Source organism: Ctenocephalides felis, unplaced genomic scaffold (genome assembly GCF_003426905.1).
Source record: "Ctenocephalides felis isolate EL2017-DRISC unplaced genomic scaffold, ASM342690v1 CF-g0.4_SCAFFOLD_00845, whole genome shotgun sequence".
Classification (NCBI taxonomy): Eukaryota; Metazoa; Arthropoda; class Insecta; order Siphonaptera; family Pulicidae; genus Ctenocephalides; species Ctenocephalides felis.
The window spans coordinates 92,554,727-92,576,638 of NW_020536999.1; the positions used below are offsets into that span (position 1 = coordinate 92,554,727).

The 21,912-nt window shown below is 30.9% G+C and overlaps 4 protein-coding genes across 4 annotated transcripts; 1 reads left to right on the plus strand and 3 right to left on the minus strand.

Annotated features, from left to right (window-relative positions):
• Nucleotides 1-175: 175 nt before the first annotated feature.
• LOC113363032 (facilitated trehalose transporter Tret1-like) lies at nt 176-2,445 on the minus strand. Its single transcript, XM_026605523.1, has 10 exons — nt 2,403-2,445; nt 2,141-2,296; nt 1,847-2,049; nt 1,591-1,774; nt 1,444-1,529; nt 1,283-1,363; nt 1,089-1,219; nt 926-1,029; nt 450-661; nt 176-259 (listed from the first exon to the last, which is right to left on the minus strand). The coding sequence occupies exons 1-10, from the start codon at nt 2,443-2,445 to the stop codon at nt 176-178; spliced, it is 1,284 nt and encodes a 427-aa protein (XP_026461308.1).
• An 846-nt stretch (nt 2,446-3,291) lies between these two features.
• Nucleotides 3,292-8,004, plus strand: LOC113363033. The gene is made up of 12 exons (XM_026605524.1): nt 3,292-3,321; nt 3,461-3,535; nt 3,976-4,072; nt 4,318-4,422; nt 4,596-4,783; nt 4,924-5,057; nt 5,233-5,438; nt 5,494-5,843; nt 5,920-6,197; nt 6,470-6,662; nt 6,762-7,071; nt 7,940-8,004. The coding sequence occupies exons 5-12, from the start codon at nt 4,712-4,714 to the stop codon at nt 8,002-8,004; spliced, it is 1,608 nt and encodes a 535-aa protein (XP_026461309.1). The 5' UTR covers nt 3,292-3,321; nt 3,461-3,535; nt 3,976-4,072; nt 4,318-4,422; nt 4,596-4,711.
• A 1,645-nt stretch (nt 8,005-9,649) lies between these two features.
• On the minus strand, nt 9,650-14,205 carry LOC113363034 (conserved oligomeric Golgi complex subunit 6-like). The gene is given in 14 exon segments (XM_026605525.1): nt 9,650-9,715; nt 9,717-9,884; nt 9,973-10,141; nt 10,223-10,377; nt 10,439-10,566; nt 10,686-10,794; nt 11,639-11,799; nt 11,888-12,013; nt 12,115-12,200; nt 12,923-13,050; nt 13,162-13,393; nt 13,455-13,618; nt 13,719-13,829; nt 14,128-14,205. Coding segments are annotated over 14 exon segments (1,881 nt in total).
• A 2,156-nt stretch (nt 14,206-16,361) lies between these two features.
• Nucleotides 16,362-18,115, minus strand: LOC113363035 (5-hydroxytryptamine receptor 1D-like). Its single transcript, XM_026605526.1, has 6 exons — nt 17,794-18,115; nt 17,619-17,735; nt 17,288-17,516; nt 17,025-17,211; nt 16,765-16,965; nt 16,362-16,703 (listed from the first exon to the last, which is right to left on the minus strand). The coding sequence occupies exons 1-6, from the start codon at nt 18,113-18,115 to the stop codon at nt 16,362-16,364; spliced, it is 1,398 nt and encodes a 465-aa protein (XP_026461311.1).
• Between the last annotated feature and the right edge of the window lie 3,797 nt (nt 18,116-21,912).

Here is a 21,912-nt window from a genome sequence, read left to right on the forward strand (position 1 = left end):
ATAATGATATTGTTTTCAGATAATTGCAGATGCGAAACTAACTACTATTTTTTTTACAATGTGTTTATAAAGATAGAACTTACTTTTATAAAATGAAATAAAAGACTATAACTTTACTAATATAGTTTTAATTTACAAAACTATTTAAATATATAAATATTTAGTAATTTATCTTTCAACTTGAATCCTGTCGTTGTTTTCTTCCTTTCTTCAATTTTTCCTGAATTTGTGCAAAACTTAGACCTCTTGTTTCTGGGACCTAAAAAAATATTTTATGAACAATTTCATACCAATTAGTTGCATATTGTTTGCTAGTAAATATAAAAAATTTATTCCAATAGTTATCCTATATTGCAGTAAATTATCTGGAATATAGTTAGAAGATATCTGTTAAGCAATTTTTTCCAAAGAAACCATATTTGTATCAATTTTATTCAGCTAATAATTACCGTGAACAGCACAAAGACAAAGGCCAAAAGGCAGAAGATGCAAAACAACCAGAACAGTCCACCAGGAGTAAGCCATGTTTCCACTTGTGAAAACATCAAGGAAACGACAAAGGCAAAAAAGTTGCAGGTGGATGCACCAACAGCCATCGCCTTTGAGATCAAATGTCCTGGAAAAATTTCACTCATGATCACCCAAGTTATGCCTCCAAAACCTGGAAAAAATTAACCAATTAGTGAGCAGACCAAAATAATCACCAATAGGATCTCTTGGTATTAGAATTAGGAGCCAGTCTTCTTACCAATTATGTTGGAAGTGATGAACACCAAAATTGCAACAATTGGTACAAATTGGACAGCACTGGACTCCAAATTTTGCAGGAACACGAAATAGGCGCCAAAAATTAACTAAAAGAAATTGTTGTCTAAAAAATTGGTGCCACTTATTTGGTTGGTGCTATTTGTATTGTATCATTTACCAGTGATATGGTTGATCCTGCAGAAGAAATCAAAAGCAGGATCCTCCTGCCCATTTTGTTGAACAACCAGGGTGTGAACAGGCAAAGGACAACTTGGACACAACCTGAACAAAAAATTGACACAAATCAGTCCATTGTACTTTGTCAAGTATAGTTAAAATACTTGGTACCAATTATTATAGCCAAAAAAGCAGGACTCAAATCTGTATTTGTCCTCTGGAAAATTGGTTCTGCATAAATCTGAACTGCTGTAGCTCCTGATAGTGGAATAGAAACTGCCAAGCCGGTCATGATCTAAAGAACAGCTGTGTAATAAATAAATAAATTCAGATTGTTTTTATATAGTTTTGTTCTTACACATAGAGGCCATCGCTGCTCTTTGTTTGAAAATAATTCTTTATAAGTTCCTGCGTTGTTCGACATCTCTTGCACCATGGACTGTAATAAAATGACTCTTGTAATTTTAAACAATTTGAATTATGTATTTATGAAAATTATAGTAAATTATATAAACAAACTTTTATTTGTCCTGCTTCGCGTTCGGCTTCTTCTTTTGTTTTACCACGGATTCGCATAAGACATTTCAACGTGCCTTCTTCGTTGCCTAAAGAATAGTAAAAAAATCTAAAAATCTGTTGTCTAATTTATTTCCTATTATTTTTTACCTTTGGCCGCATAATAGTAAGGACTTTCAGGCATCCAGATAAAAGTTAAAATCAACACAACAGGAATAATGCAGCATGCTATGCAGAACCATTGGTAGGAGCAGAATGGTCCAACACAATAAGAGTACAACATTCCCAAGACGAATACTTGCAGAAGAGATCCTAGGCCACCTCTGTTGTCATCCTAGAGAAAAAACAGAAAAAAATCTTGAAAAAACTTGATACAAATCTGAATTTCACAATATGTTCTACTTGCTTCTGCAATTTCGGCAACATATCTTGGAACTATGGAGAAAACGACACTTCCGGATAGACCTATCAAAAATCTTGCTACCAAAACCTGGTATATAGATGTGGCGACCACAATCAGGATCCAACTGATCAACGTTGGCGCTGCCATCCACAGAATAGTCTTTTTGCGTCCAATCTTCTCTGCCATATAGGCTAACGGAAAAGGACCTGAGGAGGAAATTGAGATTAGCATCTAAAAACCAGTTCTGGTAGAACTGGTGAATTCAGGTGGATGTAAGGATTTTTATCCATGTTTTACCTATTGCTATCCCCAGACAGACCAAAGCTGCCAACATCATGGCAAAATAAGGTTCTACAGGGCTGGAAAATGGTGAATAGTTTTTGTTACCCAATCTTGCCAGAACTGGAGATGACCAGGAGAAGGCTGCACCGATTCCGAAGGAAGATATGTTTGCTGAATAATAAAAACATTACTATTAACTACTTTACTGAATAATTTTCTAATTTATCTGCAACCATTTGAAAGTTATGAATCGTATAATTTAAATATTGCCACTCACCACAAATTGTCGCCACATACTGCATAAACCGACCCTTTTTCATTTGAAAATATTAAAAAAAATATTGCGAAGTACAAAAAATTATAAAATTTGGCAGATATGAAAACAAAGAAAAACTATCTATTTCAATTCTATCAATATATTTTTTTGACTTTTTGACACAAATTGTCAAAAAAATCGTATAAAATGAAATTTAATATATTAATGAATAATTTTTATTAATTTAATAATTTATCTTTAATAATAATAATAATAGTTATTAAATAATTTAATTAAATAAAATTTATTCGATGTGTAATGAACGTTGCGTATGCCTGTCTGGCGTTTATATTTCAGGTATTAAAAATAATATAATATAATAATATAAAAATAATATATAATATAAATAATATAAATATATATTCATATCATGCTTTTTGACGCTGCATCAACTTTAAAAGGCAGTTTGCGTCAACAAAACGTATTTCGAAGTTTATATCATATTAGACAATATTGTGAATTATTTAATTTTTATAATTTTATTAAAGACTGTATTAAAATTTCAGTTACTAGGAGCACTTACCTTCTTCACTGGATTGTGGATGATAAAATCAAAACTAGGATTGATTTCATTCATAAATTTTGTAAGCAGGGACTTTGTTGAGGCTCAGGTGAATATATTTGTTTATTTTGAACCCATTCATTACCTGCATAGCCAAAAATGGCTCCAGAAACGTCCCGAAGCGGGACGTTTTTGGGGGATTAGTCCTAATGCACGTGGTTTGTCTTACAAACCTGTTTTTTTTTCTAGGAATATACAGAGCCGGCTCATTTACAAAAGTATTCATATTTATTATTAGTTTTCGGGGCCTTGATGTTTTTACTGTGTCTATTTGGATGCATTGCTGCAGTCTTGGAAAGGTGTTGTCTCATAAAATTGGTAAGAAAAAAAAAAGTAGGAAATCAGATAAGTCAAAAAAGTGTATATATTGCACTATTAAAATTTTGTTTGATTAACAAGAAATTCTATTTTTTTTTAAGTTAGCATCCATATCTCTGATCCATAATTTATTTTTTAGTGGGCAATTTTAGTAATAATCTTATTGATAATTCAAATAGGAACTTCGGTTATCGGATATTATAATAACAGAGTGGTAAGTTCAATTTTATTTTATATTTAGTTATAAAAAATGGTTATATTAAGTTGAAATTTGTAAAAATTAGTTTTCAAAAAAGTATGTAAAGTTGTCTCAAGAAGCTTCTTCAAGAAGTTGTCTTCAAGGCGTGATTTTTTTTATAAAAATAGAAAGATATTAATAGCAATCTCAAAAAGTATCCAAAGTTTTTAAGGATGCATGCTTTTCAAGAAGCTTTTCAGGACGTTCTGTGCATAATATAAATTCCACCATAAACTGATGAAATCTGGTCAACAACATTATAAATAAACAATCACGCGACAAAAAATACTTGAATCTGAATCTTTTAAACAAAATTATTTATTGTTCTGTTTTTTTAAAGAACTCTTCAGGCAGTACAATTTATTACATGTTTTATTGTAAATCGACAAATATTTGAATCTTTTTATATTTTTTAGAGACCGAATGCGCTTTCTGATGTTTTTAATGTAACTTTGGAGGCTTATAAGAAAAACGATGAAATTTCAGTAAATGCTTGGGATCAGTTGAATAAAGGTAAATATATATTTAATAATAATAAGTAAATAAAACCAATGAAAAACAAATTAAATCGCTTTTTAATTCACAAATAATAACATTCAGTTTCAATTAAAAAATATTATTTACAACTATAAGGTTTTAAAAGTAAATTGTCCTGAAAATTACCATTGGATTACCTGAGATTTGATGTAAAAATGTTCTCCAGACCTAGATTTTTCTAACTTGCCAATATGCCATCATAGTTTGTTGTATATTTTTAGATTACCAATGCTGTGGAAGATACAATTATTCAGATTTTGGCACTAAAAAACGCCCAAAACGTGAATGGTGGCCTTTTCATGATGACACCAGAATTCCTCAAAATTGTAAGTGCCCACAAAACAACTAAATATCTATAAAACATCCACAAAATCATATCTTTATCTAGTAAAATATCCACAAAATCCATTCTGATGTTACTTTATCTATAAGTTCACAATCTGAATTCTGTTTATACTCAATATATGCTAAACTATTTGCTGGATTTTACTATTTCAAGTGCAACTTTTTGATTCCTTGGACAAGCAGCCGGTTTTTAATGATGATACTACGCAATTTGATGAAGAAATCTTTAAGGAACGTTTTAAATCTTCTGTGACGTTAAGTGGAGAGTCTATGGATTCCTGCTGTAAACCTGGACATAATTGTTCTGCTCTGGTGAATGACGATACGTCAAATTATAGAAGGGTAAAAGATAGTAAAGGATAAAGATAATTAATATTATTGACTTAAATGAGTAGTGTTGTTCAATACCAATCTTCACAATTTATTAGAAGCTTAAGATGTTTTTTTTTCCAAATTGTAAGTTGATCTTTGTTTCTCTTTAGGGATGTCTGATAATTCTGGAGCACAAGTTGAAAATAAACAGATTCCTGTTGGCTACTTTTGGAGTTATTATACCATTTTTGAAACTGTTGATGTTTGGATGTGCTTATTTGTTGTTTTCCAAACTTTTTTGCAAGTAAGTTTCAAAATTTGCAGGTTTGCATTTAACAACTCCATCCTTAAACGTTTTAGTTAATGTATGTTACCAAATGTCTCAAGTCTGATGAATTGTTTTGACCTGTGTGTATAGGTGTCATCCTATTAAATGCTATGATAATTTATTTCCTTTCTTTAAGTTTATTTATTTTCAGAAAATGTGACTGCGGTCGAGAAAATTGTGATTGTAATAACAAATCATGTTCCTTGCCTTTTGGAAAATTCAAGAAAAAAATTGAACCTGCCAAAACAATGCCAATATTTGGAGAATGCACTGCTACAGAATCTCCATCCACCACCTGTCCTGTAGTTTTTGAGAACAACATTCCTCAAATGTTCCAAACACCTTGCGCCAACGAAGGTATACACCCAAAGATAAAATAATGCACTGCAATAATGCAATTTCTTATATTCAGGTGGTTCTCCATGCCCATATGCCCAACAAGATGAATGCCATCAACAATCACAGCCTTGCCCTGGAAATGCTTCCCCTGGACAACCTCACGAATGCGCTCATAGATCTCAGTGTTGCCAGAAGACTGCTCTCCAAAATCAGGAATGCCCAAATCAAAGTCACCTAGTTCAAATCCATCCACATGCTTGTGGTGATGCTGCAGTAACTTGTAGGATGGAAGCATCAGGAAGTAGAATAGATAGTCCTTCTAGATTAACAACAGATTTGCTGCCTGTGAGGAAGAAGTCTGCTAGGTTTACTGAACTCAGGAAAGTTACTAGTTGTCACCCTAAGTTTGAAGCTCACAAGGAGGTAAGTGGACAAACCAGGAGTCCAGTACATTCAAATTCTAAAAACTATTATTCTTTATTATTATCTATTACTCCAGAATACTTGCACGGCGTTGGTGCCCAAAAAAGCCAAGTCCCAAATCTGGTGTGACGATTGTCCAAAAACTATAGACTATTGTCCACCTGTTGATGTAGCAACACCATCAGTCAGAGACAGATGCAGATTGGAACGCGAATTGCACGGCCGAGAAGTCGATCTAATGTACCAGAGAGAGAAGCTGCTATTGGAGCAGAAGTTGCATCACAGAGAACAACTGATGTGGGAACATGAACAGTTCAGGAGACACCAGATGATCAAGAGGGAGAAACAGTTTATGTAAGGGGAAAAGGAAACAACTCTATGTTTAATTTGTTAACCAGATATTAAAAAAAAGTTGGATTGTGAACTTAATAAAGTATAACATCACAATGGATTTTGTGGATATTTTACTAGCCCAGACTTGATGAAGATTTGTAAATGTTTTATGGATATTTAGATGTTTTGTGGCTACTTTATGTTTCAAAACAAATATTATAATTTTAGCTTGATCTCTTTATTGTAATGCAGATTTGGTTTCCATTGCTGGTTAGTACAGTCTTCTTTTTTAGGTACAAGGCTCACCAGATGAATGTGGAGCAGGAGGTGCACAACAGGGATTATCAGATCAGGAATGACCATGAGGAGACTTTATTGGAACGTGAATTATTCCAGCAGGACCAGATTGTTGCCAAAATGAAACAACAGCTGCTTTTTCAGAGAGATCTGATGTATGAATTTCAACCATCTATATTTAACAAATTAGTAAAGAATTGAATAATTTACTAAATTGTTCTTCTTCTAGGTATGAACATTCAGATGAAACCAGCAAACTGAGAATGAAATCTTATAACATTTGTGCAGGCGAAAAAATACGATTGTAGCCTGGACGAATTCAGTCCTCCTAAATTCGAACAAAAAGAAACCCAATGCAGTCCTAGTTCTCCACCTAGTCCTAGTCCACCACCATGTGAACCATGTCCTCCACCTAGTCCTAGTCTTCCCCCATGTAAACCATGTCCTTCAGATTGTTCAGAAAAAACACTAAAAATTGTTAAAAAGATACAAAACCTTCGAGTGGGCACGGACCAGGATTCTGCACAGTGTAAACACAAAAATAAAAGTCGATGCAGAGCCGGATCGCAGGACGGCGGGGACAGTTTGTGCATTACTGGTAATAAAAAAAAAATGATAATTGGAGAAAACTATATGTTTTAATGTATAGATTAAAAACATGGGTTCTATGGAATCATTATCATTTTAGCAATTATAGTTTTAACATTAATGATAAATTGGATGAATTAGTTCCATTAATGTCTAAATTATTAATCATGGTAAAAAATAGTTCAAGACCAGCTTGTAGCCCATAATATTGTCTAAGAATTTTTCTTGTACCAAAAAATTATGACCAATAGTTTTTCTGCAGAATTGCTTCTGAAATTTGGGAGCTTTCATAATAGTAAATGAAGTACTGTAAATTTTACTATATTTTCTTGCAAATCTTTTTAACTAATGTCCAAAAATAGTATTAGACTAACTTGTGGGTTACAGAATTATGTTCAATATAAAATAATATCTTTGGAAGCCTCTAATATAATAAATGACATTGACTTTATATTTATGATGGATATATTAAACAAATTTGTTTAATATTATTTAAAATATCCATCATAAATATAAAGTCAAGTCTATTAAAATTTAAAAAAACTGGAAACACATTTTTTTGTTCATAATTTAATTTACTACTAATTAATAATTTATTGTTTATGATTAAATAGTATATAAATTGTAATATATAGATTTTGATTTATTTAATTTAAATAATTTTAAAATAATAGAAAATTTAAAAAAATATTCACTGGTAACACTCTTTAACCTCTCAATGTAAATAAAACCACATGGTCAATTTTGGAATTAAAAAAACTATACAAAAATAATTGAAAACTAAAAATTTTTAATGTAAGCCTTTAGTACAAACATAAATCTTAATTACTACCATAAATTTATATTATTTATATATTAATTTTATTATTATTTTTCAGGTGCAAGAGAAAAACGTCCAGTTTCAGATCAAAATGAATTCCATTACAAAAAACAGCGAATTTAATTATGATTATTTAAAAAGTTCTAAAAGTTTTGTGAGTCAACCTGATAGAATTAATAGTTTTAGTGATGAACATAATTTTAAAACCAACAAGAATTTTGTGATGAATATGAAACTGTAGAAAAAAAGTAAAAAATTTTGTTTATTTACAATGTTTACACAAGGACTGGAAAATTGTAACAAGTATTGTAATATAATGGGTATTACAATTAGTTCTCGATGAATGTAATTGTAATTGTCAAATAATATTTATTTGCAATGTTGACTCGATGACTAAAAATATGTATCGAGTACCATTTATTATGTGTAATTATATACTCGAGGACCATTTGTGATGTGAATTTGTGCCTAGTTTTAATCAAGTGTGATTTCTAATTAGTTTTTATATGAAAAATGAAAATTTTTAGAAATATACTCTCCTCAATTTGAATTGGTGGTTTCCAAATTTATCATTCTATTTTGGACGCCATTTTGTGACAAATGTGTTGATTGAAGGAAGTTTTGCAGTGAGAAAGACTATTAGAGAATTTTATGGACTACAAATTGGTCTAAAACTATTCTTTACTCTGATCATCGGTTTAGAAGATATCAGAGTAAATATCGAGAAATGCACCCTCTTTGGCTTGCCTTGGAGGTTGCCAAATTTATTATTCTATTTTGGACGCCGTTTTGTGGCAGAAGTGTTGGTTGAAGGACATTTTGTAGTCAAGATTTTTAAAGAATTTTATGGACTACAAGTTTGTCTAAAACTACCTTTTACCCTGATCATCAGTTTAGAAGATATTAGAGAAAATATTGAGAAACCTCTTTGACCAGCCTTGGAGGTTGCCAAATTTATTGTTCTATTTTGGAAGTTGGTCTGAAACTACTCTTTACCCTGATCATCAGTTTAGAAGATATTAAAGAAAATATCAAGAAATGCACCCTCTTTGACTTGTTTTGGTGGTGACCAAATTTATTGTTCCATTTTGGACGCCATTTTGTGACAAACGTGTTGGTTGAAGAATATTTTAAAGTTAGGAAGACTTTTAATGAATTTTATGGGCTACAAGTTGGTCTAAGACTATTTATTTACCCTGATCATCAGTTTCAAAGATATTGAGAAGTGTCTTTTTCACTTTTTGTCTTACCCTTGGAGGTTGCCAAATTTATCATTCTATTTTGGACGCCATTTTGTGACAAAAGTATCGGACATACAAACTTTTGTTGTGAGAAAGATTTTTAGAGAATTTTATGGACTGCAAATTAGTCTGAATATATTTTGATTCTTATCTCCCTTCATGAGATTTAGAAGCAAATAAAAATAAACCCACTTCATCTGGCTTGGTTGTTGCCAAATTTATCCTATTTTGGATGTAATTTTGTGACAAAGAATTGGAAGTACACATTTTTGTTAGATTTTTACAGAATTTATGGACTATAAATTAGTCTCAAACTATTTTGGCAGTCAGCACATCTCCCCATCAATAGAAATCTAATGTTTTCTTTGAATCATCCAAATCGGTTGGTCCACAAACAACCACATATACATACATAAATTTTTTCTAAAGTATGCCAAAATGTTCAGAAGGATTATTATATATTTCTTTAAAAGAAAAGAGGCTCTTAGTTTAGATTAACAATCATATATTTATATATAAATCTATTATTATTTTTCACCAAGCAACAACTGTTTAACAATCTCAGGACTCTTCATCAAATTTTTTGGGTTCCTTGTATTCATTTTCAGGCAAATTAACACTTTCATACAACTTTGTATAAATAGCAATGATCACATCAAAGGATCTCTGCTGAATTGTTTTCCTATGGGCATTGCTAATCAACAAACCGACTTGTGGTAGCAACAAAACTTCTGGCATTTCTATTAAGTTGTCCAATTTATTCTAGATAGAAAGAAATATAAATCAGAAACCAATTAATGGATTAATGAAAAGTTAAAATAAATTGTTGGTCAAAGTTTAATTTACGTACAGCAAATATCTTCAAGTTGGAGGCGTCCATTCCAGGCACTTTAGACAGTGGCGGATTAATCTGGTCTTGTAAAATTGTATAAATAGGGCCCAGTGATAAATTGACCACCAAAGAACTGGCCTGTTCTGATGTTAAAGTGTCCAATTGGGCGTCACATTGGGCTTGCAGCCTAAAAGTAAATAATAATAACCAGAATCCATTTTAATTACAATTGATTTTGATTTTAAATACAATTGATTTTGCTAATTACCTTTCAAGTCTATCATCAGTATGCTCGTACAGAGCCAAAGAGCACTTAATGTGGAAAAAACAGTTCAATAAATACACAGACATATCAGTTGTCGACAGACGTGATGCTGCCTCTGTAATGTCCCTTAAAAGGGGGTCCAAGACGCAGGATACGATCTGCAATATTACTAGTATTAGAACAAATTCCTTTACGCAATTTTAGTTCTACTTTTATCACCTTTTTGGTGTCACCTTCTTTTGCTTCAGTGATTGCTGCAACTGATAGAATTTCTTTTAATGTCGACATGAGCTTTATCACATTTTGACTTGGAGATAAATCGTTTGGGGGTGCTGAGTTGTTTATACCTACAAAAAGAAGTAAATTATATATACACACACACACACATATATATATATATATATTATATATATATATATATTAGTATTACAATAAACAAGTATTTAGAGTTCAGGTGTGATTTTACCTGCTTTGAGTTGCTCGTTAACTAATTCTTGCAAAGATGCCATATAAGCTTTTTCAGATTGCTCGATCAGTTCTGTTAAGGTTGCATCTAACACTCCTCCCGATATAGACTTCAACAGAAAAAATATTAATTAATAAAAAGAAACTTTTATAAACATTTATGGATATTTAAAAAGAGTATTAGATATAGGTTTACATTTTAAGATATATCTAATATTAGATATTTGAAGACACGTATTTTAAAAATTTTTGAACATTTCTAGACATTTTTAGACCAATTTAATCTTTTATAAATTTTTACACATAAATATAAAGGAACTAGAAATACAGGATTTAAATAAATATTTATATAAATTTCTTTATATTTTCAGACAAGTTTAAGTACTTTTTTACATTTTTATCTAGGCATGATTTCTAGACAATTTTGTATATATCATAACATTCTGAACCGGATATTTTATACACTTTACTAAATATTTTCAAACACATTTAGATATCCTAAAACACTTTCAAATATCTTCTTGCATTTAAACTTCTATAATTAACCACTTATTTGATGGATTTAAAATTCATAAAATCGGTTCAGCCGTTTTTAAAAAAACATTGACCAAAGGTCAGATTTTGTTAGACACATATATCTTCTTGAATATCGGCGTCAAAAGATTCAGAATGAATTGAAATATAAAAGTAGCAAATTGGATTTTCTGGCAAAAACATAAACTTTTTCTTTGGGAACTTAATAAATATATATTTATATTATACTTAATTAATTAATGATTATTTATTAGCTAGCTTAACTAATTTAATTATACTTAATTAATTAATGATTATTAATTAATGGTAATTAAACTGCAGTGGGAATAATAAACAAGGAAGGGGAAGAAAATCATTGATTTTGTGGTATTCCTTGTCTTCGAGCAGACTACTATTTTTTATTATTATTATTATACTTACATTTTTCATAAGATTTTGATAAAATCTTATAACACTCGTCACGGAGTACAGAACACCAGTTTGTTTCTCTGAGGAAATGATTTTTTGTATCCGGATCTTCAACGGATGACAAACACCATCCACAATGTGACACAGAGCACTTTGTGTATGCTCCGACATATCTGGAAAATAAATAAATATAATAATTATGAATATATATATATATATATATATATATTTATATGTATAATTATTTATTTATTTTTTTACCATTGTTGTCACAGCATTTAAGTAAAGAATTCAAACATTCTCTTTCTTCAGGCATCGCTTGATGCAACCATGCCAACATGTCTCCAATGTACCTCTTAGGGTCATGTGAGTGCATTTCCAGAGGCTCTGTGAACCAAAAATATGAGTTAAGGGACCATTTTTTAAATTCCATCATAATTTAAAATTTTTTTGTTATGAATATCAGAAGTTATTGCTTTTATATTTACCTGTGGTACCTCCAACAGTCATGGCATCTATAAAAGCACGAACTAACAATGCTCTTCTGGATGTGCTATATTCATCCATTACATATCTAAAAAAAAAAAAAAATGAAGTGAAACTTTTAAAGTGACTTCCAATAAGGATGCATTAATTGTTTTATCATGGAGTGATTATGAAAGCACTGTTGAATAGATAGAAACAAAGCGAGAATTGTCTGATAATGTAAGCAGTCTGAAAACACTGCAAGCTGTCTGATAATGTAATAATCACTCCAATAATATTGTAAGCTGTCTGAAAATGTTATAAGCTATCAGAACAAGTTGCAAGTTTTTTGAATAATTTGTGTAGGGTTTAAAAATGCTGTAAGCTGTCTGAAAAAGTAGCAACCTGTCTGAAAATGCAGGAAGCTGTCTGAAAATGCTGTATATTGTGTACAAACGTTGTAAACTGTCTAAAAATATTGTTTATTGTCTGCAAGTGCTATAAGAAATTGTCTGATAATGCTATAAGCTGTCTATAAATGTTGTAAGTTGTTTGAAAATGCTGCAAGCTGTCTGATAATGTTGTATTCTATCAAAAAAATTGCAAACTGTTTGACAATGTTGTAAACTAGCTTATAATGGTGCAAACTGTTTAGAAATGTTGTAACCTATCTGGAAATGTTGTGAGAAAATATTGCAAGCTTTCAGATAATGTTGTAATTTGTCTGGGGAGGCTGTAAACTGTTGTATAGTGATAGAAAATGCTACAAGCTGTCTGATAAATATTGTCAGTTGTCCGAAAATGTAGTATATAATTATCCTTTATCCTCACTTGAATAATACTGGTCGATCTTGCAACTTATTCATAGCTCTTCGAACTAATTGAGAAATTTGTGGATTATCACTTTCATTCCTGCAATGGGATTGTGTCCACCGGTGTAATCTCTCTAAGGCAGCTTCCTAAAACCACAAAAGTATTAGACTTATTAATTTATATGAGTCCAACAATATATTTTAACCAGACATAGACAGGTACTCCAATAAAATAAAAAGGCTGTTAATTTCTCTTACCTCATGTATAGTCATCTGGTCAATAATATCAGAAATGACTTTAAATCCAAACTGTGAGAGGCTTCTGCATTCGTTTCGAATTTGTTTTATCCTGTCTAAGATTTTGAAGAAGTTATCATCGATTGGCATCTCATTTTTGCCAGAACCATAGATTCTATCGAGTTCTTCTTGGGATAATTGGAATTGTTTGACAAAGGCTTCTGCTACACATCTTTGGGCTTCTAGATTCTTACTAGAAATATAAATATAAAATATATACAGATATAAATATAAATTATATCTGTTACCATTACCATTCATCTTGTAGACTATTAGTTTGCTCAATTAATTGATGGGTCTGCCTTTTTGTTTGATTTAATCGGTCTTGCATAATTTGTGCTGAGTTGTCTATTTTATTGACGTCTTCCAGCACAGAGTCTAGAGCTAGTTTAACTTCTCGGAATGCTTGTAAAAAATCCTACAAAGGATGGAAATCATATGAATAAATAAATAAATAAATAAATAAATATATAATATATATATATATATATTATTATTATTATTAATATTATTATTACATCATTCATAGCCAAAGTGCGTTCTTGAATTTGATACTTCAAGTTCCTTCTATTATCAGCAGTGTTTTCTGTATAAAATGTCGATAGATTTTTGAGAGCTTCCAAAGTCTCCTGCGATTAAAAACATATTTATTATGGTTCTAATTATTAGGAATTATTTTTGGAAAACTATTGAGTTAGTATATGAAATAATTCAGAACTATTTCAATTCATAAATATCTATAGTTATTTATGATTGCTCGACAGATAAAAAAAAGTGAGGTTAAAAAAGATAATTTTGAAAAGAGGTGTATGAGAATGACAAATTAAGCTTAAAATATAGTTTATGAGAAATATTTAGGATCTATCTGTTGTTTAATTAATAAATATATAAAAATATTAAATTAATTAACTTGTACAACATTCTAACCTCATCATTGTCCAATCTTGTTTCCAAAATTTTATTGACACGTTGAATAAGGATTGTATTATCTTTATTTGTATCCATTTTATTTATTTAAAAACTTATATATATATTTATAATAATTATTAAACAGCATTTATTCTAATTTTTAAATTAAAATAAACATTTATTTTATTATTTTGACACATCACTGTTTTTATTTGAAAGCGATGACAGTGCTATCTGCAACGATTTGAGGGAACTAATGGAATCAAAATGGCAGATAAAAACGCGGTAAATTTGAATTTTGAAATTAGTATTATATGGATTTAATAGTATTTCAGATTATAGTTTAAAATTATTATAGATTATATATTTCAGCATAAATTTGTTTACGACAATCATACTAATCGAATGCTTTACGATTTATGAGCTAAATATTAATAATATATAACTATATAAATAAATGTACTTTTGAACTATTTCAAATATCTTTGTGGGGCTTTGTAATATTAGACATTATTGTAAATTATTTAATTTTGTAAAATTTACGATCTAATCGTATCTTCACAAGCTAATTGCTTTTGAATCATTCAAATCGGATGCTTTGTTCTCTCAAAAACAGCAATTTTTTGCATATTTATCTCCGTATCTTCGAAACGGCTAGATCTGCCTATGACAAAATCTAATCACCACGTCTTCTCTTAATTACAAATTCAATGTTTTTTGAATCATTCAAATCGGAAGCTTTGTTTTTTCGAAAACTGCCATTTTTACCTCATTATCTCTAAAACGGCTGCACCTGTCTTTGTCAAAACCTAATCACCACGTTTTCTCTTAATTACGAATTAAAAGTTTTTTGAATCATTCGAATCGGATGCTCAGTACTCTCAAAAACTTCGTTTCCATTTTCTGCACTCTTCACTTCGTTTCTCCGAAACGTCTGGACCTGTCTTTGTTAAAAACGAATCACCACGTCTTCTCTTAATTACGAATCAAATGTTTTTTTAATCATTTAAATCGGATACACTGTTCTCTCAAAAACTTAGTTTCCATTTTCTACACTCTTTGCTCTGTATCTCCGAAACGGCTAGACCTGCCTTTGTAAAAAAACAATCACGACGTCATCTCTTAAGTACGAATCAAATGTTTTTTGAATCATTCAAATCGGATGCTCCGTACTCTCATAAACTCAATTTCTTCGTATCTCCAAAACGTCTGGACCGATTTTCCCAAATACTAATCAGCACTAATCCCTATAAGTAGGAATCGAATGCTTTTCGAATCATTCAAATCGGTTGAGCGTGCTCCCGAAAACGTCGACAGAAAATTGCATACACACATACATACATCCATTTTTTCTGAGGTATGCCAAAATGTTCAGAAGCCAGAAACGTAGAGATATGCAAAAAAATTAATTTTGATTTTTGGACGATTACAATAACTGACCACATTTAAGGTTTTTCCATAATTTTACTTATAATGTTGACCTGTTTAAAAGTTACAAGATAAATATTTAATAAATGCATACAAGTTCTCGATAACTTTACTTTATTTTCATATGACTATTAATTAAATAAAAATACGTATATGTTTCGACTAGATAATTTTTACAGATAATCTAAGTTCTAAATATATTTATCTTTATGTCTAAAAGCTTATAAAATAATGACTAGTATAATAATACATTTATTTTAAGCCTAAAACTTATTATTATAGTTATTAATATTATCACTAACCCTTAATTTAGGCAGATTTATTATAGTTTGAAATTTCCAAATAAAACGGCAAAAACTTTGTTAAGAAATCCTAAGAAGTTCACTTCTCTATTTTGTCTTTATTTGTGAATAATACAACATAATAATATATAATATTGTTACATATTTTGTAAAATGTGGGTTTTTTAAACCAGGAACGAGAAAACTAGATTTAAATTTCAAATTTCCATTTGATATCCAAAAGGTATTAAAGTTTGAAGCTTTGGGCCAACAACAGCTTCAAAAATAGCTTTAGGATACTTACCCACAAAACAAATACTGAAACTAGTACATTTTTACAAATCCTATCTCATCTCATCTATCTTTTACCTTAAACTATCTCTTCTTCCAAAAGCAACCCTAGAATCCATTTTATACAAAGCATAAATAAAAGCATCGATCCATTCCAGCCAAATTAGGAAAACTGGCAGCAAAATTATTCCTCACCTAAGGCTATCTTTTACCTAAGGCTATATTTTGCCTAAGGCTATCATTTCCCTAAGGCTATCTCTTCTTAAAACATCTGGCCAACGTCAGCCTCCAAAAGGCAGCCCTAAAATCAACATTATAAAAAGCATAAATAAAAGGATTGATCGCCGAATTGATCCATCCCAGCCAAGTCAGGAACGACATCAGCATATCACTGACTTTGTCCTGTGGTAGAAATGGTGTCAGCAGATAATAGACGAAAAAAGGCAGCCAACAGGCTACAAAACCGCCGACCACAATCGACAGAGTTTGTGCTGTTTTAGTTTCTCTTTTCAAACTTGAAATTCTTTGCCTTAAAGGTTTTGTTGTGTTGTGTAATGGGGGAGAAGTCGATTGGTGCAGAGATAATGGTACCATCTGGAAAAAAGATATGCAATCCTACATCCATCATTAACATTCACATGTCTATTATATTTACCTGTACGTTATCCATCTGCATCATCTTATTGTTCATCAGTTGACATTCACAAGTAGGTTTTATGTTAAACTGATTATTTTTGTCATTGGTTGTCGTTAAATTTGCTAAATTTTTAAATTTTCTAGTCATTGGCGTGCAGGTTCCTCCATCAGCTTCTGATTCTTCTATCTCTCGTTCAGATTTATTGGAACTTTTGTGTCTCTAAAGATAAAATAGATTCATGAGCACCAGTTGAAGTTATTGGCTTTGTTGGGTGTTACCTGGTTTTTGCTGTCTCTCATTTCGCCAAGTCTGTCATGTCTTCTGGCAACCACACATGATATCCTGGCATATACGTAAAGGACTACTAAAAGTGGCAGGAAAAAGGAACCCATTGCAGAAAATATGACGTAGCCTCTGTTGCGATTGTAGCGGCAGTCCAAGGCTTGGTGTCTTCCAGGCTCGTACCTAGAAACAAATCGTACATAGTGAAAAACCATCAACTTCTAGTTCAGTTAAGTATGATGTGTCATTTATCATTTACCATCCGAGGATCGGTGGACAAGTGATAGCCAAAGCCAAGATCCAAACTGCCAAGATCATCATCAGTGCCAATCTTTTCGATCGCCTTCTACGCGAGTAGTTTAAAGGTTGTGTTACTGCTAAATATCTATCTATAGAAATTGCACAAAGGCTTAAAATTGATGCTGTGCATAGCAGGACGTCCAAGGATATCCAAACGTCACACAGGACCCATCCTAGTTGCCAAGTTCCTGGATAAAAGATAACATAATTAGATAAAAGATAAAAGAAGACATAATTTGGTAAATTTCTTGATTGGTACCCAGGCTGGTGATAGACAGAGGAGTACTTACCAACCCAGTGTAGAGCAACAGCTGGAGGCATCACAAATATACCAACAAGCCAATCAGCAACCGCCAAACTTGTCACAAAGCAATTAGTCACAGTGCGTAGTCTTCTTGTAGTCAACACTGAGAGTGAAACCAAATTTAAGTACCAAAAATTATGCACACTAATCAATCAACTTACCTGATGTGATGATCAAAGTATTCCCAATAACAGTGATGACAATTATAAAACAAAGCAGAACAATCAATACCAACTCCTGCCAAGTATGTTGTTCATCTAAAAATCGTTTAGTATCCAAAAAACTTCTACCACTTCCCAAAACTACAATGGATGATGATGCTTCTGTCACGGTATCATTTATGTACTTGTAACTTTTTTCCAGCATTTCTAAGTTTGTGTCGATGATTTGCTCGCTGTAGACCAGGATGTCGTTAGAAACTTCTAAGAAAATTGCGCTGGTTGGTTCAAATTGCTGAAGGAGAGCTTCTGGTTGAGTTGTCATGGTGGGAATAGTTGTAGATACATAGTTTTGTTTAAAGATTCATCTTGGAAAATAGACAGTAGATAAAGTTGGATTTTATAGAAGGTTGTGTGTTTTAGCCAAGATTTTGTGTTGGACGTTTCTATACATTCTATGGTTTCTAAACCATGGTGATGAACTAGAATATGGATTATGTTGATGTTACTGTTATTGTGGTGATCTAGGAGATGGATTTTCTTAGATATCTATTACCAATTCCAGGTTGTTTTGGTGAAATGTTAGTTTTAGGTATGTTTATGCTGACTTTTTAACTTGTACCAACAAGTTCTATAGTCTCTTTTCAGCAAAGTTGAACACGGTTGATGTTTTGCTGGTGGTCAATCTTATTGACATTTTTAGAATTTGTACAAGGTTGATAATTGTTCTTATTGTAAGTTGTCTTGATCATTTCTCTTCACCAATTTATATAGATATATCTCCTGTTTGATGATGATCTACAACTATTAGTCAGCTCTAGACTCTGGCATTGGATTTGGATTTATGTCGGAATTTAATTGTTTTTGGAGATTTGTAGCAAATTGTGCTACAAAGAATCGGCAAGTGTAGATTGATAATTGTTCTTTTTGAAAGTTGTCTGGATCATTTCTTCTTACCAATTTATATAGATATATCTCCAGTTTGATGATGATCTACAACTGTTGATCAGCATTAGACTCTGGTATTTCCCTTTGGTTTTATTCCAAAACTTAAATATTTTTGGAGATTTGTAGCAAATCGTGCTACAGAGTATTTTCAAGGGCATCCAAATATTTAGAATATTTTTTTTTTGGTTTTTGAAGTAGCAACATCATTTACTCCAATCCAATCCTTACTGGTGACTTCTTGAGGTGAACTGATCTGGAATGAAGAAAAACAGTTGTTTATTGATCCATTTGCAACATATATGTGTGCTTAGCCCTGAGACGTGATATTTTATGATACTAGATTTGTATTTTATGATATTTGTAGATTTCTACAGATTCTAAAATGCAATTATAAAGTAAATTGGAATAAGTTGGAAGTTTTGCCAAAAGCATTTGGCAACGTTTGAAAATTAAGATTGGGATTCGATAAACGAAATTTATATGTACATATATATATATATATATATATATATATATATATTATATATATATATATATATATATATATATATATATATATATATAAAGAAAATAGAAAATTCTGATAACATTATCAGAAATGTTGACATTGTTGACATTTATGATGGGTGTCTAATTAGTCTGGAACATGTTTGACATTTATAGATACGTATGTATATATATATATATATATATATATATATATATATATATACACACACACATTTATTTATAGATTGATAACAAATATAGGCATCTATCCAATATTTAAATTGAATGTAAGTGACATTTTGCCTTGAGGAAAGTTGAATAAAGGTCTTCATATGTTTTAAGAGTCAATATAATAACAATTTAAATAAACAAATCAGAACCAATGTGTGTTAATAATTAATTTTTTTTTTTAAATTAAACCACTTGTCATAGGCCTATAATATTTTAAAATGTTTCTTTACACCAAGCCTTTACTTCTGAAAAGATTCTGATATTTTTTTTTATTGCAATTTTAAACTATAACTAAAACTTCACTAAACACACAACTGAATTTTGTTAAAAGTCCTCCTGAAGAGCTCATTGAAAATACAAAATTAAAAAAAAAATTAAAAGTTAATTAATGTCAGAAAATACTTTATATACACATATACAAATAAAGACGAACGCTCACCTAATTGATTTGATGAACACAAATCTATTGACTGGGGTGTAGATCCGTACAAATGCAACGGAAATGCGTTACGGCAGAACTGTGCGTCTTCGCTTTCGATGAAATCATTTCTATACGAGTCCATTGTGATTAGTCGTCGTGTATATGAATAGAGATCTGTCGTTGTATGCGTACCGGCATAAACGTTGTATGCGTACCGATATCAACAAGGAAATCGGCATAGATAAATAAACATTTTAAAGTTACATCGTAGTAATCAGAAGAACTTTTTACCCTGTTCCTTGAAAATAATAAAACAAATTAAACTTTTGTGCCGTGTACAAACGTAAGTTTATTGATTAGAAATTATTTCTATATTATTCGTAGTTTCTATAAATCTTCGAAGTTATTAAAATGGAAAATATTTTTAGGCAAGATGGAGAAATTGATTTGATGAATACAAATATTCTTTGGAAAAATTTTTACAAGTGTCAGAAATTACTTTATATGTATGACGACATTAGGATAAAAAAACATATAAATACGAACGCTCACCTATTAATAGAGACAATAATTTGAACACGAATTTTAGATAAAAAAGTGATCATAGACATCTAGATTATTATAATGAAAATTACATCATTAACTATTCTAAACCTTTCCAAACTACAGCTGAAACTCTGCTGAAAGATTGAGAACTTGTGAGACTGAATATGAAAAAGTTAACAACAGATGTATGAAATAGTTAATCGATTATGCATATATATATATATATATATATATATATATATGCATATAAATTTATTATTCATGCGAACGTATCGTTAGTTCCGGTAACCCTAATTAAATTTTAGTGGTTGTTCATCATCCACCCACCTAGTTCGGCACTGGTGTCGAATCAACCCTAAAATCACGGTACAGATATTGAACTAGGTTTGAGTGACATCTTGAAAAATTTATAAAAAATTGAAAAACACTTTTGTTTGTTTTAGATTTATAAAATTGCATTATGTTGAAAGATAATATATGCTTATTCTAAGAACAAATACTAAAACTCATGACTAGACATCATAAAATTATTGACTAGCTAAACAATAATGTTGTGTTATTAGTTTTTAATGTCAATTTAAAAAAATCTGTTCACACATACACACACATACAAAAACACACACACACATACTTTTTCCAAATTTGGTCTTATTCGATTCAGAATTGCTTGGAACGTCGAGAAAACATAAAATTAGCAAATCGAATTTTTTTATGAAAACAAACTTTTCCTTCGGGAAGTTAATTATACCGACTTGCTCTAGCATTTTTGTTATTAGTAAGGGTTGGACATTATTTAATAAATTTTTATAATTAAATCATTTTTTGTAAGCCTCAAATACTTCAGCATGTTCATCAAGACCATGAACTTGACATGTACAGACTTCTGTACGGATCGGAGACATGGACTCTAAGTGAAAGTTTTAAAATGTGGTGCTGGAGGCAAATGGAGAAGATAAAGTGGACAAACAAAATAACAAATGAAGAAGTCCTGAGAAGATGGGGAAAAAAAGGATTCTACTGAGCACAATCCTGAAAAGAAAAGGAAACTGGATCGGACCCGTTCTGCAAAAAGAGTGCCTCCTGCACGACGTCGTCGAGAGAAAAATAGAAAGACTGAAGGGAATTGGAAGAAGAAGAATGCAGGCGATTACTAATTACCAAGAAACAGAAAAATATTCCTTTTTTATTTGGACCTATCTTTGAGCTTCACTATTAATTTTAGTTTAATAGAGATACGGTCCCTGATAATTTTCGGTAGGCAAAATGTTCGGGATTATTCCCATAACTATTAATACTACCGCCATTTAGCTGTTGTGAACAAACAGTTTTATGGGATATTGCTGAAATTTATATATGCATATATACATATATATATATATATATATATATATATATATATATATATATATAAATAGTCTAGAATTTGATGTTGATATAATATGTTTAACTTGAGTTAAAAAGTCGGGCGTTACATCAGTAAAAATAGT

What these genes read in the sequence shown, in the direction of transcription:
- LOC113363035 (XM_026605526.1), bottom strand. Translation starts at nt 18,115, where the DNA reads ATGACAACTCAACCAGAAGCTCTCCTTCAGCAATTTGAACCAACCAGC. An exon ending in TACTTTGATCATCACATCAG is followed by an intron (nt 17,736 to 17,793) that starts GTAAGTTGATTG and finishes TTTCACTCTCAG; the next exon opens with TGTTGACTACAAGAAGACTA. An exon ending in TGCAGATGGATAACGTACAG is followed by an intron (nt 16,704 to 16,764) that starts GTAAATATAATA and finishes TCTTTTTTCCAG; the next exon opens with ATGGTACCATTATCTCTGCA.
- LOC113363032 (XM_026605523.1), bottom strand. Translation starts at nt 2,445, where the DNA reads ATGAAAAAGGGTCGGTTTATGCAGTATGTGGCGACAATTTGTG. An exon ending in ATGTTGCCGAAATTGCAGAA is followed by an intron (nt 1,775 to 1,846) that starts GCAAGTAGAACA and finishes TTTTTTCTCTAG; the next exon opens with GATGACAACAGAGGTGGCCT. An exon ending in GCGAAGCAGGACAAATAAAA is followed by an intron (nt 1,364 to 1,443) that starts GTTTGTTTATAT and finishes ATTTTATTACAG; the next exon opens with TCCATGGTGCAAGAGATGTC.
- LOC113363033 (XM_026605524.1), top strand. Translation starts at nt 4,712, where the DNA reads ATGGATTCCTGCTGTAAACCTGGACATAATTGTTCTGCTCTGGTGAAT. An exon ending in CATCTATATTTAACAAATTA is followed by an intron (nt 6,663 to 6,761) that starts GTAAAGAATTGA and finishes ACATTTGTGCAG; the next exon opens with GCGAAAAAATACGATTGTAG. An exon ending in GGACAGTTTGTGCATTACTG is followed by an intron (nt 7,072 to 7,939) that starts GTAATAAAAAAA and finishes ATTATTTTTCAG; the next exon opens with GTGCAAGAGAAAAACGTCCA.